Raw genomic sequence first — 21,119 nt, 5'->3', positions numbered from 1 at the left:
TTGTTAGCCGGAGAATATTGAAGCGGTACGAGTTGCTGTACAGAGAAGCCCCGGGAAATCGTGCAGAAAGGCAGCAGTGCAACAGGGAATATCCAGACGCTCCGTTCAACGCATTCTTAAAAGTGACATCCATATGTACGCATACAAGATGACCTGTGCACAGAAGCTCACTGAGGAACACAAGCAGCACAGACTATGAAGTTTATATTCAAAATTCAAAATGGTAACACATTTCGTGCGCCACCCTGTATGTAACTGACAAAGTTAAGTGCTGGGTCTTTTCTTTTTGTAATCAAACTTATTAATACGATTTGTTCGAATTGTTTCTCTAGCGAACAGATAAGACAGGCTTCCTAGACGCCGCATATTTGACGAGTAGCCTGGATTTAACAGCAAGAACGGATGCACCAGCAGGACAGTGCAAAGTGTGACACCGCTCCCAGTGTGCGTGCGTAGTTCGACGAGCACTAGGATCAGTTTACTGTACTTCCCGGATTTAAACCCAATCGAGAATCTGTGGGACCGCCTCCATCGCGTTGTTCACGCCCTATATCCTCAATAGAAAAGCTAGAGCATCTGGCCACCGGAGTCGACATGGCCCCACATCCCTGTTGGTACCTTCCGTAAACTTACTGACTCTCATTTTACACGTCTCGCAGCAGTGTTGGCTGCAAAAGGTGGTTATTCAGTCTTCTCACAGGTGGTCACATTAAAAGCTAAACTAAATTCCGCTTGCCGGCCGCAGTGTCCGAGAGGTTCTAGGCCCTTCAGTCTGGAACCACGCGGCTGCTACGGTCGCAGGTTCGAATCCTGCCTCGGGCATGGGTGTGTGTGATGTCCTTAGGTTAGTTAGGTTTAAGTAGTTCTAAGTTGTAGGGGACTGATGACCTCCGATTTTGAGTCCCATAGTGCTCAGAGCCATTTTTTTTTAAATTCCGCTCGAACAGGCCATGAAGGCCCAAAGGTACCGACCAGCCCCCGTGTCTTCCTCAGCCCACAGGGGATATGGAGGTCAAATGGTCAGCACACTACTCTCCCGGCCGTATGTCAGTTTCCGAGACCGTAGCCGCTACCTCTCAGTCAAGCAGCTCCTCAGTTTGCTTCACAAGGGCTGAGTGCTCCCCGCTTTGCCAACAGCACTCAGCAGACCGGGTGGTCACCTATCTTGGCGCTAGCCCAGCCCGACAGCGCTTAACTTCGCTGATCTGACGGGAACGGGTGTTACCACTGCGGCAGGGCCGTTGGCATGGTGGTCTCATTAATGTCAGGATAATTTTGGCAGCAATTAAAAAGCTATGAAACCTGCTGATATAGGGAGCCATGAAAAAGTTCCCGTTTGAGGGCGTTGCCGCAGTGTATGTGGAACGTAGTGCGACTCAGATGCGGGTTTATACGCACCGACCTGTTGGCAAGGCGTTCGTATCTTTTCGACGTGCGCGCGGTAAGTGCGTAAACGTGAATCATGGCGACGTTATTACCAAATATGTCCAAACAGGACGAATGTGCTATTGTTCTTTACTTGGATGCCGAAGGCTATCCATCGGACAATGACGAATGTGTATGGGGCAAATGGTTCAAATGGCTCTGACCACTATGGCACTTAACTGCTGAGGTCATCAGTCCACTAGAACGTAGAACTACTTAAACCTAACTAACCTAAGGACATCACACATATCCATGCCCGAGCCAGGATTCGAACCTGCCACCGTAGCGGTCGCGCGGTTTCAGACTGTAGCGCCTAGAACCGCTCGGCCACTCCGGCCGGCTGTATGGGGCAGTGTGTCTATCGAAAACCCACATCTGCATCTACATTTATACTCCGCAAGCCACCCAATGGCGTGTGGCGGAGGGCACTTTACGTGCCGCTGTCACTACCTCCCTTTCCTGTTCCAGTCGCGTATGGTTCGCGGGAAGAACGACTGCCGGAAAGCCTCCGTGCGCGCTCGAATCTCTCTAATTTTACATTCGTGATCTCCTCGGGAGGTACAAGTAGGGGGAAGCAATATATTCGATACCTCATCCAGAAACGCACCCTCTCGAAACCTGGACAGCAAGCTACACCGCGATGCGGAGCGCCTCTCTTGCAGAGTCTGCCACTCGAGTTTGCTAAACATCTACGTAACGCTATCACACTTACCAAATAACCCTGTGAGGAAATGCATCGCTCTTCTTTGGATCTTCTCTATCTCCTCAGTCAACCCGACCTGGTACGCATCCCACACTGATGAGCAATACTCAAGTATAGGTCGAACGAGTGTTTTGTAAGCCACCTCCTTTGTTGATGGACTACATTTTCTAAGGACTCTCCCAATGAATCTCAACCTGGCACCCGCCTTATCAGCAATTAATTTTATATGATCATTCCACTTCAAATCGTTCCGTACGCATACTCCCAAATATTTTACAGAAGTAACTGCTACCAGTGTTTGTTCCGCTACCATATAATCATACCTTAAAGGATCCTTCTTTCTATGTATTCGTAATACATTACATTTGTCTACGTTAAAGGTCAGATGCCACCCCCTGCATGAAGTGCCTATCCGCTACAGATCTTCCTGCATTTCGGTGCAATTTTCTAATGCTGCAACTTCTCTGTATACTACAGAGTCATCAGCGGAAAGCCGCATGGAACGTCCGACACTATCTACTAGTTCATTTAAATATATTGTGAGTGTTCTGCAACTGGGCGCTACAAGGGATGCTGCTGATGCCTCGTGATACGCACGTCCACATATCGCAAATGCCGTAACGGAGAAGTTACGACAATTCGAGTGGGAGAAACTGGAGCACCCGACCAGTGTCTCCTCACACGATTATCACGCCCTCGGTCCCTTAAGAAAGACGTTGAAGGATCGACGATTCCTGTCGGGCGACAAGGCTCGTGTCTTCAATGGGCTGGAAATCATCGAACGTGGACAGTATGTGATCACTAACATGAACTAGCATGTTTGTTTAAACTTTCTGAATGATCAGATGTGCCTTCCAGTCAACATCTGCATGACGAGTATACCACTGATACCCGTATTTTTCAGAACAACAGAAGCAGAGTTCATCGGGCTGAAATAATATGTGACTGGTTTACTGACAAGCCCCATTTACATTTCTATTGGCCTACAAAATCACCTGACTCGAACCACGTCGGAAATCCTCGAGACACATTGGAACGGTCGCTAAAACGCCGATATCAGCATCTCCGCAATTCTGTGGAACTGCACGATCGAATTCTCAGCGAATGGCTTGAACTGGATGCGACGTGCCTACACAACCTTGTGGCCTCACATCCTGACCGAATCCAGGCGACTGTGAAGCCCAGGTGCGGAATTGCACGGTATTAAATGATGCTCGTAATGATCTCTCTCGACGACGGTTCAAACCCGCCTCTCGCCGTCCTGATTTAGGTTTTCCCCGAGTTCCTTAAATCGCTTCAGGCGAATGCTGTGATGGTTCCTTCCTTCCCCCATCCCTCCATAATCCAACGGGACAGAGGACCTCACTGTTTAGTCCCCTTCCCCAAAACCAACCAACCAACCAACCAATGACCTCTCTAGGTGTGCTATGCTTATGAACATCATTGTGAAATCACAGAAACAGCCAGACAAGCACCGGGGATATAATTTACGCGTTGCTTCTGTTTGATTCCTATTTGACAAGTAATTCAGCTATGCGTGACACTCCACGTGTAAGAATGCCAGGATGTGCTTTGTTACTACGTCTGTTCCCTCTTTCTCAGTTGTAAAACGACGGTGCTGCCACTGTGGCCACATTTTTAGTTCGCTTTACCATGTAATGTACGTAAATAAAATGTTCCATCTTGATTGTTTTTCATTTTCATAGACCATACTTGCCTAGCGACCGTTTCGGTCTAAAGCATCGTCAAAAGTCACATAAAATGACATTTGTACTGAGTACCCAGTTAGATTCCTACGTGCGAAGATGTATCACGGACTGGTGCTCACAGCACGACTGACCTTCGCTTTGACGGGTGTAAGCTCCATTGAGAGTCCACTTTTAACGCGCGCCGTATTCGGGATGTGGCAGTTCCGTTGAGGCGGGCCCTGTGACCCATGATGGAGATTGTTCCGCGTGCCCGAAGACACCCACTGCCACCCACTCCTCGCACGCCTACAAACTCCCACTCATTTGTGCACGCGCGTACGCATTCTCTGATACGCGCCCGTTTCGACGCGTGACGGGTTCGGATACAGACATCAGAGAGAGGTACTCACGTAGTAGCGAGCTTCCCCGGCAGGCGGCTCCGCTGTAGCCTGCCGCGCTGAAGCCGTCCCCGCTAGATGGCAGCAGCAGCACCACGGCGGCGCACAGCAGCATGCTTCTGCAGTTCACGGCGAGATACATCTTGAGAGTTTCCGCTGTACTGAAACATAAAAGTAACCATAAAACAACGTATCATCTGGTAACTGAATGTGCAAAGCTAATGGAAAAGTTTTCTGTCCGCGCCGTTCCGGTCCACGGCGTACATTTTTCGAGAAAATTCCGGGATAAAATCATAATTGTTTCATGCTAATATGTAATTTCTTTTTAATGCAGAGGTTAAACAGAGTAGTTTAATGGTTAGAGGACTGATAAATCAGAAGCTTGGACTTTCGATGGCTACTGAATGCCCGATGGAGCAGGTACGCAATGACTTTGCTCCGTTTTTTCATTTCGTTTTCGACGCTGCGGTAGCTCTCGTATTCGCCAGCACTTGACTTTTTAGGCTTTTTGGATTACCTTCGAAGCGAGCTTTTCTCTGATAGGTGTTTTCTATAATTTCGAGGATGTCTACGAGCGATATGAAACGGCATCTTTCATCATTTTGTAATTTTCAATTTATTACCGATTTTCACTTACACTGCGGCGAATATTTTTATTCTCTCACTTTGGGTCATCAAGTTCGTCACAATTACATCCGAATCCACGTTACATGAATACTACAAGAAAATCTATTGTTCTGAAATGCCTACAAAGTGCGCTGACAGGAGCGAATACCACCGAATTATGCTGTAGGTACTTCGAGAGTGCTTACTGATACACTACTGTTTACACTTGAGACATCGAAACAGACTCGGGGAACATGAAACATTTATTCACCGGACTGTGTTGCGTTACTGAAGTTATTTTTAGAAAACTGAGCAATGCAGTCTCACTTTCACGCAAAATTTTCTGCTGAGACCCCAATCAGGAACATATTCTTTCCACTTTCGGTTCATAATGCTTAAGTAGGGCAATGTTTCTGAAAGGCAGAAGATGGTGAGTCTGTCAACTTGACCCGTCCAGGTGTATTTACTTTGATAACAACTTACGTAGTCTGTGCGAAAAGTTCGTCTGCCGATAATGGTACTCAAAGAGAAAACAAACCTTCAGATAGAGACAACTGGATGTTAGAAAGATTTTCTCGTATCCGATATGAAAAACACTGACTCGGAGGTCACTGCTGAGTTTAGTATACGTCTAGAGCGCCAGATCAGATGAGACGATGACTGAGTAGAGAAAAAAAAAATTCTCCCTGGTATTAGGTACGTTTACGGCTAACAGTTTTTAAGATCTTTAAATGCAAGGTGTTGGTTGCAATACCTACTTTACAAACAATTAAAATAATTTTAAAAAGTCGTTTAAGATATGGTCACTCTGTTCCTCCAACTGGGACACCAATCTGTCTAAAACGTTCGTTACGTTCAGACTGATATCTTGATAAAAGTTGTGTGTTGTTAATATTATCTAATGCAGGTTGTCGTGGGGACAGTAGGAAGGGATAGCGCTGAAAATCTGATTGTAAATGAGAAAGAGTGAAGATCGAAAAGTGTACGACGATCGCTGATGCCCCTGAATGGTCGGCAGCCCGGCGGTACAATCTTGGTGTGTGGTCTGCGAGCGGCCTCTCTGCAGGCTCGTCATGCTGTGATAAAAACTTATTCTCACTCGCGTACTTCGAACGGAACAAAGTCCAGTTGAGAATACGGAGCCATCCGTTTGTCTTGGGTTGTGTGCGGAGTGATGAAGTTTCCAAACAATCCAGCACGGAGTTACCAGTGAGGAGCTTTTCTTTCTTGGCACGTAGTGTTACAGATGTAGCTGTCTGACATTTACAGTACGACAGGTATTTCCATACAGTTTGTCAGTTAAATCTTTTTTTGGTTTGCACGTTGAAAGACTCTCAAAATGTATTCACAAACACCAACAATATCACTGTTCACGAAACACTTAAGTGTCAGGAAGTCGTTTCTGAAAGTATTTGTATGGAGTGGAGCCATGTATGGAAGTGAAACTTGGACGATAAATAGTTTGGACAAGAAGAGAATAGAAGCTTTCGAAATGTGGTGCTACAGAAGAATGCTGAAGATTATTTGGGTAGATCACATGAGTAATGAGGAGGTATTGAATAGGATTGGGAAGAAGAGAAGTTTGTGGCACAACTTGACTAGAAGAAGGGACCGGTTGGTAGGACATGTTCTGAGGCATCAAGGGATCACCAATTTAGTATTGGAGGGCGGCGTGGAGGATGAAATCATAGAGGGAGACCAAGAGATGAATACACTAAACAGATTCAGAAGCATGTAGGTTGCAGTAGACACTCGGAGATGAAGAAGCTTGCACAGGATTGAGTAGCATGGAGAGCTGCATCAGACCAGTCTCAGGACTGAAGACCACAACAACAACAACATGAAATACTTAAGAATTAATAAACAATGACAATGTTTGTCTGCGGCTACAGTTAAAATTTTATTTTTTATATGTATTCCATTGCCTGTACCGAGATATAGTCTTTAGTAGCACAATAACTGTCCTACATCATTTAATCAAACTGATGTGATACGGCCTATGTGAATCACAACACATAAGTTGAATCAAACAGTACACTAAAGAGTCTATTGTGTCATTATTAACTATGTGCACTTCTGTTTTCCAGTAAATTTCTGTCTAATTTATCGTGTAGAGGAAACACAGAATTCGATTCACTCATAGTGCCAAGGAAATCAGAAAATTACACAGAAGTAAAATGTCTTGAGAACTGTATGTTGTGAGCAGTCGAAATTTAATAGGAATAATGCGTAAATTTACTTTATTTGTTTATTTAACCTGATCTGATTGGGGGCACCAGACCCTTTCTTACATCAGACCAGGACCACAAACATACAGTATATTTTTCTAAATCGTAGCTACCTAAGAAATAACAGTTAACAGATAAGATTTTGAGTAGGAAGTTAATGAGTGACAGTTGGAATGACTCAAGTCGTACAAATACCTGTGCGCAAGTATTTGTGTAAATATGGAGTGGAATGGTCACAGGCTGTCGTAGGTAAGGCAAGTTCTAGACTTCCATTCATGATCACAATACTGGGAGAATGCAGTCAGTCTTTGCCCTCTACAGTTTCCTCCAGTACCAAGGAAGTCATTCCACGATGTCTCAACACATATTCTAACATAATGTCCCTTCTTCTTCTCAGTGTTTTTCGTATAGTCCTTCCTCACCAGTTCTTTCGTCACTAATTCTACGAAGAACCTGCTCATTGCTTCCCTTATCAGTCCACCTAATTTTCAACATTCTTCTATAGCACCACATCTCAAATGGTTCGATTCTCTTCTGTTCCGGTTTTCCCACAGTCCATGTTCCACTATCTCGCAATGCTGTGCTGCAAACGTACATTATCAGAAACTTCTTGCTCAAATTAAGGCGTATGTTTGATTCTAGTGCACTTCTCTTGACCAGGAATGCCCTTTTCGCCATTTTTAGTCTGTTTTTATATATCCTTCTTGCTCCGACCGTAATGAATTATTTTGCTGCCTAGGTAGGAGAATTCCTTAACTTCGTCTACTTCATGATTACCAACCCTGATGTTAAGTTTCTCGCCGTTCTCATTTCTGCTACTTCTCATTATTTTCGTCGTTTTTCGCTCTACTCTCAATCCATATTTTGCACTCATTAGACTTCTCATTTCACTCAGTAGATCCCGTAATTCTTCTTCACTATCACTGAGGACGGCAAATGTCATCAATTAATTTTATCATTGGTCTCCTTTAACCTTAAATTTTAATTACACTGTTGAACCTTTTATTTATTTCCTTCATTACTTCTTCGATGCACAGACTCAACAGTAGGAACGAAAGACTAATCCCTGTCTTATGCCCTTTTTAATCCTTCGTCTCCCAGTCTTATTTTTCCCTCTTGGTTCTTTTACATATTGTACATCACATTCGTGACTTTTTGTGTTAGACGTTTAACGTACGATTATACCTGTTAAAGAATAGGATATTCCAGTATTTTAAAGTTGGTCAATAATTGTATCAAATACTGAAAATCACATTTTCGTTGCCCCTAGAAGCCATTCGATAAGTATCCTGCAACGCTTTTTATCTGTTTCGTGATATAGATAGCACAGAGACCACTCCGTCATTCGTTTCGCCACATTTTGTAATCCCACACAGCCAACTTCTGCTGTAGTCACCGCGGTATTCCTTGTGGTTTTGCTCGCTCGATGTCTTTGCTGTTCATTTACTCAACTGAGAGTGTGTACGGCATGTCGTCTGCTGAAAGTTGTCGCGGCGGTAATGGAGTATGTTTGACTAGTTGCTGGGTCTGGAACACGCTGCATCTCCTCTGTGTGCAGCACGCGCGCGGCAAGTGACTCCGGAGTGCGTGTCTCGTTTGCGAGAAGCGGACGGCGGCCTTGTAGCGCACGGGTAGTGTGTGCTGTCGTGATTCGAGAGAGCCGCTCCGAAGGACCCGCGATGCGAGGCAAATATGGCGAGCGCATTAGTATTCTGCGAGGAGTCCCTACTCGCAACTTCCTCGGGAGCTCACCTCGAGCACGCGGCGTAATATATGAGGGACACTAAAAAAGAAAGAGGGGGCGGAAGTCTATAAACAGAAACTTGTAGCTATAATATACATAGACTATTAAGATGAGTCCTTTAATGAAGCTTAAAAAATGGCCTACCACAGGGATCGGTGCTAGACCCTCTTCTGTTTTACTCGCCAGCGGGTACGCGCGCTGATAGTACGACTACAGCGCGCGCACGCTATTTTGCTCCCGCTGGCGACGCTGAAAATTCTAACAAGGGAACCTCAGATTTAGTTATAAGTTGGCACAGTGGATAGGCCTTGAAAAACTGAACACAGATCAATCGAGAAAACAGGAACAAGTTGTGTGGAACTATGAAAAAAATAAGCAAAATATACAAACTGAGTAGTCCATGCGCAAGATAGGCAACATCAAGGAGAATGGGAGTTGAGGAGCGGCGTGGTCCCGTGGTCAGCGTGAGCAGCTGTGGAACGAGAGGTCCTTGGTTCAAGCCTTCCCTCGATTGAAAAGTTGATATTTTTATTTTCAGATAATTATTATCTGTCCGTCCGTCCGTCCGATGCGAGGTAACTGCGCCGTAGTATGGGGACGTTGTATGAAAACGTTAAAAACGTATGTTTTGACAGAGCACAGGGAAAACTGTGTGACTGTGAAACCGTTGCATTCATTTGTTGCAGTTTATGTGACAAACTATTATGTTTTCATCACATTTTTGGGAGTGATTATCACATCCACAAGAGAACCTAAATCGGGCAAGATAGAAGAATCTTTTTACCCATTCGCCAAGTGTAAAAGTTAGGTGGGTCGACAACATATTCCTGTCATGTGAGGCACATGCCGTCACCAGTATCGTATAGAATATATCAGACGTGTTTTCCGGAATCGGTTGACCTATGACCTTGCGATCAAATGTTTTCAGTTCCCATTGGAGAGGCACGTCCTTTCGTCTACTAAACGCACGGTTTTGCGGTGCGGTCGCAAAACACAGACACTAAACTTATCACAGTGAACAGAGATGTCAATGAACGAACGGACAGATCATAACTTTGCAAAAATAAAGAACGTAAATTTTTCACTCGAGGGAAGACTTGAACCAAGGTCCTGTCGTGCCGCAGTTTCTCACCCTAACCACGGGACCACGACGCTCCTGAGCTCACTCTCTCCTTGATGTTTTATATGTTGCGCATGGACTACTCAGTTTGTATATTTTGCTTATTTTTTTCATAGTTCCACACAATTTCTTCCTGTTTTCTCACTTGACCTATGTTCAGTTTTTCAAGGCCTATCCACTGTGCCAACTTATAACTAAATCTGAGGGGGGTGCGATGGGGAGGTTCCCTTATAAGTCCGTTATCAGCGCTCTTATGTAAACAAGGTCATGCGCTCAGTATATAAGCGGCCAACGCAGACCAGCGGAATCATTCCGCTGTGAGCTATATCTGCAACAGCACTGAAGCACTATGCCTCGTCGACGCGTGTATCGTCAACGTCGCCATTGCATGCCAGTCTACAAACACATAATAAGCTTGGAGAATAAACTTGGCACAAGTGGAACTGCACAAAGTGTTATACTGAATGGACCGATTTTTTTTTTCGTGGATGTAGAGTTAATTTTAGTCTTGACGTTGCCACAGGAAGTACTGGAAATGGATGGTTTACCCTTGCTATCGTCCGATGTGAGAATGCCTCTCTATCTGGATTGGAATCACTCGCCGACCGAGGTGTCATCGCTTACAAGACCTGGCATTGTGGAATAGATGCGAAGTCCCAATCTAGACCTAGTTATGTATCAAAAAAATTTGGATATGCTGACAAAATGGTTCAAATGGCTCTGAGCGCTATGGGACTCAACGTCATCAGTCCCCTACACTTAGAACTACTTAAACCTAACTAACCTAAGGACATTACACACATGCATGCCCGAGGCAGGATTCGAACCTGCGACCGTAGCAGCAGCGCGGTTCCTGACTGAAGAACCGCTCGACCACCCCGGCCGGCGGATATGCTGAAAATCGGGCTCTTGCTGCGGGGCATAAAGACCTGGTCATTAGTGATTCTGTCTTGGCTGAAGAACAACAAATTGTTCGCAAATACACGGTCCAGTGAGGTTAACGTGACCGCCACCTACGTTCCACGTCAACATGCATACCACCCACGCAGTGGAGAGTGTATTTAGCGTGCTGGGAGAGTGCGGACGACAGTGAAGTTTTTGCGGTGATACGGAGGCGTGCTATCTGACGTCCAAAAGGGCGTGATCATTGGCTTTGGGCCAATGGGGGGGGGGGGTGCTGGTGAATTTTATTTATTCCTCCTCTACACGTGCCCCAGAAAATATTTACCGTTCAAGTGACACGGGATTACTGTTGCTAATGAAATTGGAAATGGTCATCACAGACATCGATGAAGCACATGCTCGATTTATCAAAGTGTGAGACACGCGTAGCAGCTCTGCCTGTCGTATATCAGTGGTAACGTTTTTATTGTTCTACTGTAGCTGTTCTAATGTGTGAGGATTGTATGGACATACCTGGCGCTTCAGTTTGTCCTCCAAGGAGACACGTGAGCCGATCGAGGTGTCCAGTAAATTCTCACACACTGCTGACGAGGTTGTCGAAGAAGCGGTGTGTGCTGCTGCTTCGTCTTACGGAAAATATCCATATAGCCATTCAACTGCTGTTTACTTATCGACTTAACAGTTTTTTAGCATCAACAGTTTGGTGAAAGAATCCTGTTACGATGCAGACATTAGACACAGCGCACCAAACACCAACGTTGAGATTGTTTAAAGGATATTGAAACTACTGATGGGGACTCTCTGTTGTATAGTGATACATGGTGCGTCAGTTCACGTAGGCAGACAGGCTGAAGTAGGACGCAGAGGTCCTGATAGCATTTCCCACAGATGCCATGGACAAAAGTCAGAAAACGGAGGTTCATCTGGACGCTGTAGCTCACGCACAACAGTAAATTTGTATGGATACATGTGCAGGTTCTTTTCGTAAATTTTCGACGCTACGTTCTTTTACTTATCGTTCATACAGATAAACGGCCTTGAAATTTTGTCTGATTTCGTTAGAGGCTTTCATTTACTGGTGTTACAACATTTTTCGGATACTTACTTTTTTTTATTCGCTACAGACGCTGTTTCGCACCATTTTTCCCACTAAGCTTTGCTTTGCGGACTCTGCTGGAGGTTTTTCAAAACACTTCCAGCCTTAAACCCTTGCAGAAAGAAATCTTTGTGTGTCCATCCTTACAGTAGACGGTTATAGGGACTTCGGTTGTCCATTACGAAATGAAAGTTAGAACACCTGCGGCCGTCTCTTTTGCATTTAATTTGTTCACGCAACCAGTTTCAGTCTTCCCCTACACCATCTTCAGGCCCCGAACCATCGTAAATTAGAAGAAGTCGAATCTCGTGTTCGGTCATAACACGAGGCAATGTCAAATAACTAGTGTCCGTAGACGTGTGGTTTACACGACACTATCATCTAGCTCGTCAACCAACTGTCATAACAACATGGCGTCTCCTGATGAATGAAGTGGTAGTGTCGTGTAAATCAGACGTTTATGCACACCGGTTGTTTAACATTGCCCCCTGTTATGACTGCACACGAGATTGGACTCCTCCCAATTAACGGGGCGTCAAAAACGGTGTAGTGGAAGACCGAAACTGGTTGCGTGAATAAATTAAACTTAAAAGAGGCGGTTGCAGCTATTTAATTTTCACTTCATCTTGCACACAGTTCCGTATACGATTTCCATGAATTGTGCTCAATCTAATTGTGCTCGACAATGAACACGCGCTATTTTATCGTGAGCACCATTTTGTGTTGCATTGAACTAGCCACAGAGACGCCTGTTCCTCTCACTCACTCGAAGTTATGGTGCAGCCAAGTACCAAGAGAGAACATGCGGGAATGGACATGTGGCGTCAACCAATCGAAGTCACACTTTCCAGCATTTTCCCTGATGGGCAGTTCTTCCGTTCATTAACAACACTAGACTGCGCATCTGTCTTGGAAGTATTTTTCGCTCCAGTTTTATTTCCAACTGTTTCATCCGTATATCACAGTGCTTTTTCCAATCCTCTGTACAATTCTGGAACTCGATGTTTGAGATAGCTTTCAGTTCTCTGAGCGATGTGTTTTTCAGCTCATCTGTGCTTGTAGAACGGTGGCCCTTTAAGGTTTTCTTCATTTCTGGGTAAATAGAAAAGTCACATGGGCGAATGTGAAGGCTGGTGCACCATTACAGTACCTGTTGTTTTTGGGCAAAAATTCACGAACAATGAACGCAGTGTGAACGGTTGCATTATCGCGCAGCAAAAGCCGTGAATTGTTTCGTCACATACCCGGAATATTTTTTTCGCTTGTTTCCCGATGACGGCGGTGACCTCGTAGGGAGTGCTCTTCACCGCTCGCTCGACCGTGTCGCAAGAACTCGTGGTGTACTGTCGTTAAAATCAAAGAACACGGCGAGCGCACCCGTTATATTTGGCCGCAATTACGAGTGTTTTTCGACTCGGCTATCCAGAATGCTTCTGCTGTCATGGCTGAGCCTTAGCTTCAACGTCATACGCGTAGGCTCCCGTTTAATCGCCTAATACGTATTCCTGCATTTTTGATTTCTAATCCAGGAACTCCTGGGAAACTTGCATTCACGACCGTTTGTATAAAAAATAAATAATCGCCGACTCTACCAAAAGACACGTCACTTTTTTGACAGCTGACAATAAACTGAATATCCGGCATGGCTGACGCTATTCAGACGCTGGTCGACCACAGTATTATGGCACCGGACAAAGGGGGCTTTGCGGCCGGCTTATCGCGAGTGTTTGCCATAATATTTGACAAAGACACGCTGAACGATCTGACGTACACGTACAGCTGTCTTGGAATGATTCACAGTGCGGTGCTTTCTCCTTACTGACCACTGTACTTGTTTACTGTAACTTCTCCGTGTGTTTCCACTGTAGGCCAAGTGCAATAATATCGTGGTCGGGTAATACTTTTGAGATATAATTAAATGTTTCCGTGAGACATTTAAGTCTCTTCATTATGTACGATAATGATCTAAGCAGAAGATGAATTAAAATTTGTGCTGTGGCCGGGACTCGAACCGGGGTCTTCTTGCTTGCTAGGCAGAAATGCTAACCGTTACATTGTAAGGGAAAATAAGAAGAAGATATGAATCGAAGTTTGTATTGGTCAGGGCACAACTTGGTTAGTTCGTGGAGCAATGTTGACCATGGTGGTTTAATGGTTAGCATCTCTGCCAAGCAAGGAAGAAGACCCGGGTTCGAGTCCCGGCCGGAGCACAAATTTTAATTTATTTCTTCTGCTTCGACTTTTCACATATGTTTAGCAACACAACAACACATGGGAACACCTGGAGGGACGAATAAGCCCTTTTCGCGTAACATTACTGAAGAAGTTTAGAGAGCCGGCACGTGCGACAGACAGCAGAATGGCTCTTCTACCACCGACGTACGTCTCGCGTAAGCACCGCGATGGCAAGGTGAGAGAAATTATGCATCATACGAAAGCATATACACAGTTATCTTACACTTGCTCCTTTTGTGTTAAGATCAGGAAAGGAAAAGACTAGGACTGTAAAAAGTGCCCGCCGCGAAGCGTCGTTTGGTGGCTGGCAGGATGTGTACTGTATGTCGATTTACATGAACAGTGGCTGTTTCACCCACGAGAGTGCAAATTTTCTGATAAACGAAACTGTGTTTCAGGTCGAGATTCCAACTCGTATCGGCTTCTGACGGGCAATGATGACCCCTATCCACCTATGACTGGACAGCTACGAGGCCAGGTAAACCATTTCAGTTACATTGATCGAGAATTTTTTATGACCATGAATAAGATATGAGTAATAAAGTGAACAAGTTAAACATTGCATCTCTAAGGGTTAACAGGCACTTTAAAAGAGCTTCAGCACGATGAAATACTTATAGAAAAACGCTATAAGATGGGTGTTGACAGAGCTTTAAATAGGAGCTTTGAATGTGATACACGAAATACATATTCAAAGAGCTAAAATGAGGACTATAAAAGCTACTGGAGGATATAAAAGGAGTGAGAGAATCGATGTGGAGGCATTGGTAAAGAACCATAGAGAGGTATTGTACAAGAAAAGCTAGGAGAAAACGGTAAGAAAGGAGTAAACGACTGCACAGGTTAAGTTAAAATATCTCATGTCAAAAGTGAAAAGAGCTGGTGGCAGACCAAAGAACCATGGGTGTCAAGGCGGGCAACAAACAGTGTAACGGGACGTGGCGGAGGGGGGGGGGTGGAGGAAAAGAGGTAGGGAAGAATAAGAATCAGAGCTGCAACAGGGCAACAGCAATGGCGCTGGAAAATTGCCTACTGTCGCTAATGTGACGTACCACGTCGCGCGTCGAAGACAAGAGAGCAGACACACTTCAAGAGCAATCAGGCTATGCTTATTCATGACGTTCATAGTTCTCAAAGACGGTGGATGTGATATACTTCTAGTAAACTTAACGTGTTCCACTTGTTGCGTCTATGTATTTTGTCCGAAACGCAGAGAAGACGCAGCGAGTCAGGTTTGATAGTGAGTCATCGACAAATGTAAATGTAACTGTATGTGTTCCCCATGGTCGTGTGTTGGGACCTTCGCTGTTTATGTTGTACATTAATGTTTTGTAGAGAGATTTCATAGTACCCTCAGACTTTTCGCGTGTGATGTAGCTACCGTATCTACATCGGACTGCTGCCTGAAAAGACGGCCGAAGTGGCCGTGCGGTTAAAGGCGCTGCAGTCTGGAACCGCAGAACCGCTACGGTCGCAGGTTCGAATCCTGCCTCGGGCATGGATGTTTGTGATCTCCTTAGGTTAGTTAGGTTTAACTAGTTCTAAGTTCTAGGGGACTAATGACCTCAGCAGTTGAGTCCCATAGTGCTCAGAGCCATTTGAACCATTTTTTTGCTGCCTGAAAAAAAGATGCAGAAATATTCTATCACGTACTGATAAGGTCGTGTCAGGATTGGCAGTTTGTTTATAATGTTTAAAAATAGAAAACTGTGCGTTTCACGAAACGATCCAACGAAGTATCATGTTGTTGTTGTGGTCTTCAGTCCTGAGACTGGTTTGATGCGGCTCTCCATGCTACTCTATCCTGTGCAAGCTTCTTCATCTCCCAGTACCTACTGCAGCCTACATCCTTCTGAATCTGCTTAGAGTATTCATCTCTTGGTCTCCCTCTACGATTTTTACCCTCCACGCCTCCTCTCAGAACATGTCCTACCAAGCGATCCCTTCTTCTAGTCAAGTTGTGCCACAAGCTCCTGTTCTCCCCAATTCTCTTCAATACCTCCTCATTAGTTACGTGATCTATCCACCTAATCTTCAGCATTCTTATGTAGCACCACATTTCGAAAGCTTCTATTCTCTTCTTGTCTAAACTATTTATCGTCCACGTTTCACTTCCATACATGGCTACACTCCATACAAATACTTTCCGAAACGGCTTCCTAACACTTAAATCTATACTCGATGTTAACAAATTTCTCTTTATTCAGAAACGCTCTCCTTGCCGTTGCCAGTCTACATTTTATATCCTCTCTACTTCGACCATCATCAGGTATTTTGCTCCCCAAATAGCGAAACTCCTTTACCACTTTAAGTGTCTCATTTCCTAATCTAATTCCCTCAGCATCACCCGACTTGATTCGACTACATTCCATTATCCTCGTTTTGCTTTTGTTGATGTTCATCTTATATCCTCCTTTCAAGGCACTGTCCATTCCGTTCAGCTGCTCTTCCAAGTCCTTTGCTGTCTCTGACAGAATTACAATGTCATCGGTGAACCTCAAAATTTTTATTTTTCTCCATGGGTTTTAGCACCTACTCCGAACTTTTCTTTTGTTTCCTTCAGTGCTTGCTCAATATACAGATTGAATAACATCGGGGATAGGCTATAACCCTGTCTCACTCCTTTCCCAACCATCATATGACCACAATATCAGTGAGTCACATTTGGAATCGGTCAACTCATACCAATACCTGCGTGTAGCACTTTGCAGGGGTCACAGAGGCTCAGTCGTGGCCAGTGCAGGTGGTCTACTTCGGTTTCTTGCTGAGATGCGTGTGCAAATCAGACTGCTTGCAAAATAGTCGTGCGACACGTCCTAGAATATTGCTCAAGTGGGTCTGACTCGCGCCAAACAGTACTATCGGCAGGTACTGCACGTATAGACGGCACTAATAGTCGTAGGTCTCTTTGAGCCATGGAACAATGTCACAGAGATGCTGAAAGAATTGTACTGAGAGACCTTGAAGAAGAACGCAAGCGGACCGAGAAACCGACCTTGCAATGTTTCGAGATTAAATGATCACTCTAGGAATATACTACAACCCTTTACGCATCGCTCACATAAGGGTCATGAAGATAAGGTAGAATAATTACGGCACGCACAGAACCATTCAAACAATCATTTCTCCCGCGCCCCGTACCTGAATGGAGGAGGACGAAACTCTAATAACCGGTACATGGGACACACACTCTGCCATGGACTGTTGTTTGTAGGGTGTGGATAATCAGGGTGATTCCATGTTGTTACAAACTTTTAGGGACGTTGGAGAAGGGTAAATGTTTCAGTTTGAAGGGACCCTGGTCCGGAAACGACGGAGTTAACAATTACGAGTGAAAATCGTTCTCACACACCTGATAGTGGAATATATACGACCCGGCACTGTTATTGTTAAGATTGTGTGGTACGCAACTTTCGTATCAAAACAAGACAAAAATGTCCAGTAAACATAGGCCCTACACTGCCTTCCTTAAAAGCTGTCGGCACTTGTTCACTGGAAAAGATGTGTTTCGCAGCAGCGAAGTTGAACAAATGTTCATAGTTCTTAAGATACGCATTTTAGAGCCCGTGTTTATTGGATATTTTTTCTTGTTTTGGTTCGCAGTACCACCTCTGAAAATTAACTACTGTGCAAACTAAGCAGCAAAGTGCCGGTACATGTATTGTACTGGCAGGGGATGTTCAGAAGTGTGTGAAATCTTACGGGACTTAACTGCTAAGGTCATCAGTCCCTAAGATTACACACTACTTAACCTAAATCATTCTAAGGACAAACACACACACCCATGCCCGAGGGAGGACTCGAACCTCCGCCGGGACCAGCCGCACAGTCCATGACTGCAGCGCCTCAGACCGCTCGGCTAATCCCGCGCGGCTTACTGGCGGGGGTATCACAAGGACTTTCGCTTATAACTTCCGACCAGGTCGTTTCCAGACCATGGTCAGTTTCCTCAAAGTGATACATCTGCCCTTCTCCGTCGCCCTTGAAAGTTTGCACAGTTGTAACGGAATCGTCTTGTAGATGCAGAAGAGAATATCGTATCGGAAAAAAACCTTCGTGGAAAAAATAAAAGCCACATGATTCGGTTAAAGGGAGAAAACAAAAACAATAAATCACAGAAAAAAAGTATTCGGTGGAATGTATAAATGTGAATACTAAATTCAAATATTTGCGTAGTAAATTAAAATGAAACCAGCTATATTGTATAAAACAAGGTCTAACAGCGGTGGGCAACAAGGACGACTTTCAGTTAATTTCTGAGAAACTACGGCTCTAAAGGTGGATCACTTAGTCTGTGAATTAGACGGCTACTAAAATTTTTAAGTATTATTAGGCTTTCTTGATTTCGTGTTTTCATTGGTATCCTGAACCAAAGATTTGCAGACTACTGTCTGTCTCATTACATATATTGCCGGATTCTACAATAGAGATAGGAAAAATTTCACTAATAAACACTAACGCCAGATGTAATTATTGTGTGGTGTCGTTCACCCCAGTTTAAGCAATGATCATAACGAAACACGTAAGATATGACAGCGAATCAATCCTTATGATTATTGACAATATTTACTTTCCTTACGGTATGGACATATTGAGATCATTTTACTATTTTTTGAAATCGTCGTCAAAGACTTTACACAGACAATTATGTTAAAGTACTTGCAAGCACGAACACCGATTTGTTAACAAGGACGTCAGATAGGTGAAACAGTGAAATCTACTGTACCGCGAATGAACTTGGTATTCGAATGTCTTCAGGGTTATTAACGACTTTCAATCTGTATGCGTATGCTAAAAGGTAAAGAAGAATGTTATTGTATGTAAGGAAGTATTCCAAGTTGTTGAACTACTGCTAAGATTCTCTTTGATCTTTAATATTGTGCCGCATAGATTCCCTGTCAGACATTTTGATATTTTGTCGGAATGCACAATGCAGTCAAGCAAAACTTCGCTGTAGATTTAAACACTAATGTCGGATTTCTGTGATTTCCCTAAATCGCTTCAGGCAAATACCATGATGGTTCCTTCTAAAGGGCAGGGCAGATTTACCGTCCTACCCCGTCCTAAAGATGAGCTCGAAATTACGAAAAATAACTAAATCCTTAGAATCACTGTCAGTGTTTGTGTTCGGTACGAATATACAATCTGAAAGATTCATTTCACTGTCCATATGACTTAACGCCGAAGACTTTATTCAGAAACCTCCATTAAAATCTTTCTAAGAACTATCATCAATATTGTTATCAAGGGCGAGGTACAACCTATCAGTAAGACTTCTTTTTAATGGGATTAAGCATTGAAGCATAGTGTCCAACAATGATCAGAATTCATAACGAATATAACCGTATACTGCAGATACTAGAGGTTAAACAAAAATCTTACGTCGCATATTAAAGCCTTCTGAACTGAAAAATTTCTGTTGAGAATAGCTGCGATCGTAAATTTCCGCATAGAGAGATTCCCACCAGACACGGTATTTTGTACGTTTCGCGAACATATGAAGCAATGTTCTGTGTGTTCAGAGACTACATTATTCTTAAAAATCAGATTCACCAAGACCGCATGTAGTTCTTTCTATTGATCACCGGTACGACAGATGTGTGCTGTCATCATTTCATCGGGTTTTGTAACACATGATCTTTACAAACATGCAAACCATGTTATTGTAAAATGACGCTACCCCAGTATGTGGCCTGAAAGTTTGTAAAGATCATAAACTTAAGTTAATAGCTCACAAGATCCGATGAGGACAGCAGAGATCTGTCGAAATTGGTAATCAATAAAAAGATTTACAAGCGATCTCGACGAAACTGGTTCTTAAGAATAATATAACAATTTAGATCAACCGCAACAATTGACACAATTCAGACATATGTAGTCTTGACTAATTGTAGTCTTAGACGAATTGTTACATTAGTCACGGTTTTTCAACCAAGTATCTGAAGAAAATACCGAAAAATCAACGACTATATCACTGCAGTCACTGTCAATATTTATAATCGGTATACATGTACAGCTTGATTGCTTGATTTCGCGACTTTAAGATACTTTCGTCACATTTTAATCTGGTACTTCTTTCAACGTTATATTGATGTGGTAACGAGGGCGGGAGATTATCTTGTGGATGCTAGAAACTGAACAAAATCCATACCTGGCGTACGGAAGCGTTCTGAATTGCTGCACTGCTTTCAAGAGTCGCTGTGGCCGTCAATTGCCGGCTGGAGCACTTTCCCGCGGGACGCCGCCGTAGATCGGGCGCGATCGGCTTTCTCCGGCGCTGTTCGGAGTGTCAGCGGCGGCGACTGGTCCTCGGCGGATGTCGGGCGCGCGTTGTCGCGAAGTGGGCGCTAACCTCTTAGGTGACGACTGCCGAGCGCCGCATCCACTTATATACCGCCACCGGCTGTCTCCCTCTCCCTCAAACACACACACACACGATCGCACGACTGGACCCGCGGGTCACGTGACCCGGCGCGTCTGTGTGGCCGCACCATCATGGGCGATTTCGCCGCCGAGTACTGGCTGGATGATTCGCCGCGGGCGCAAAACATACGACCCGACCGGCGCAAACACAAACGCCGTAACTTTGTACGCTGCCGCGGGCGGAGTAATGGTCGAGAACCCGGCGCGCACGGCCGGCGGGAATATTTCGGAACAGGACGCAGCGCAACAACACTGACGAATCAGCTAATCACTGTTTGATCGTTACTCTTGTTTACGGCCGCGACTGCGCGGCAGCATTGCGAGACCTTCGCTCTTTGACCTAGTTTCGAACATCAACACGTCGTCGACGTCGAGATTATCTACGCCTACTCTTCCACTGCACAATGGAGTGTCCTGCGCATAGCAGAGGGTCTTTTCTTGCAACATTAGGGACTAATGTTCTCTTACCTGCTGTTACGGTCTTCAGTCCGAAAGTAGGTTTGATGCAGCTCTACTTAGTACTCTATCCTGTGCGATATTCATTATCCCC

At 44.4% G+C, this 21,119-nt stretch overlaps 1 protein-coding gene across 1 annotated transcript in view; it reads right to left on the bottom strand.

Moving 5' to 3' along the window:
• LOC126109616 (venom allergen 5.02-like) overlaps positions 1-20,493 on the bottom strand; it is a 51,653-nt gene extending 31,160 nt beyond the window's left edge. Inside the window, exons 1-2 of the mRNA XM_049914659.1 lie at positions 20,298-20,493; positions 4,227-4,375 (exon numbers count right to left, since the gene is read on the bottom strand). Of these exons, the coding sequence (XP_049770616.1) occupies positions 4,227-4,356 (130 nt within the window). The 5' untranslated portion in view covers positions 4,357-4,375; positions 20,298-20,493. The remainder of the gene's footprint in view (positions 1-4,226; positions 4,376-20,297) is intronic.
• Positions 20,494-21,119: the final 626 nt, after the last annotated feature.

The sequence above is a fragment of the Schistocerca cancellata genome, chromosome 12, assembly GCF_023864275.1.
Source record: "Schistocerca cancellata isolate TAMUIC-IGC-003103 chromosome 12, iqSchCanc2.1, whole genome shotgun sequence".
NCBI lineage: Eukaryota > Metazoa > Arthropoda > Insecta > Orthoptera > Acrididae > Schistocerca > Schistocerca cancellata.
The sequence above is the reverse complement of the archived record's forward strand: the minus strand, read 5'-3'. Positions and strand labels throughout refer to the sequence as shown.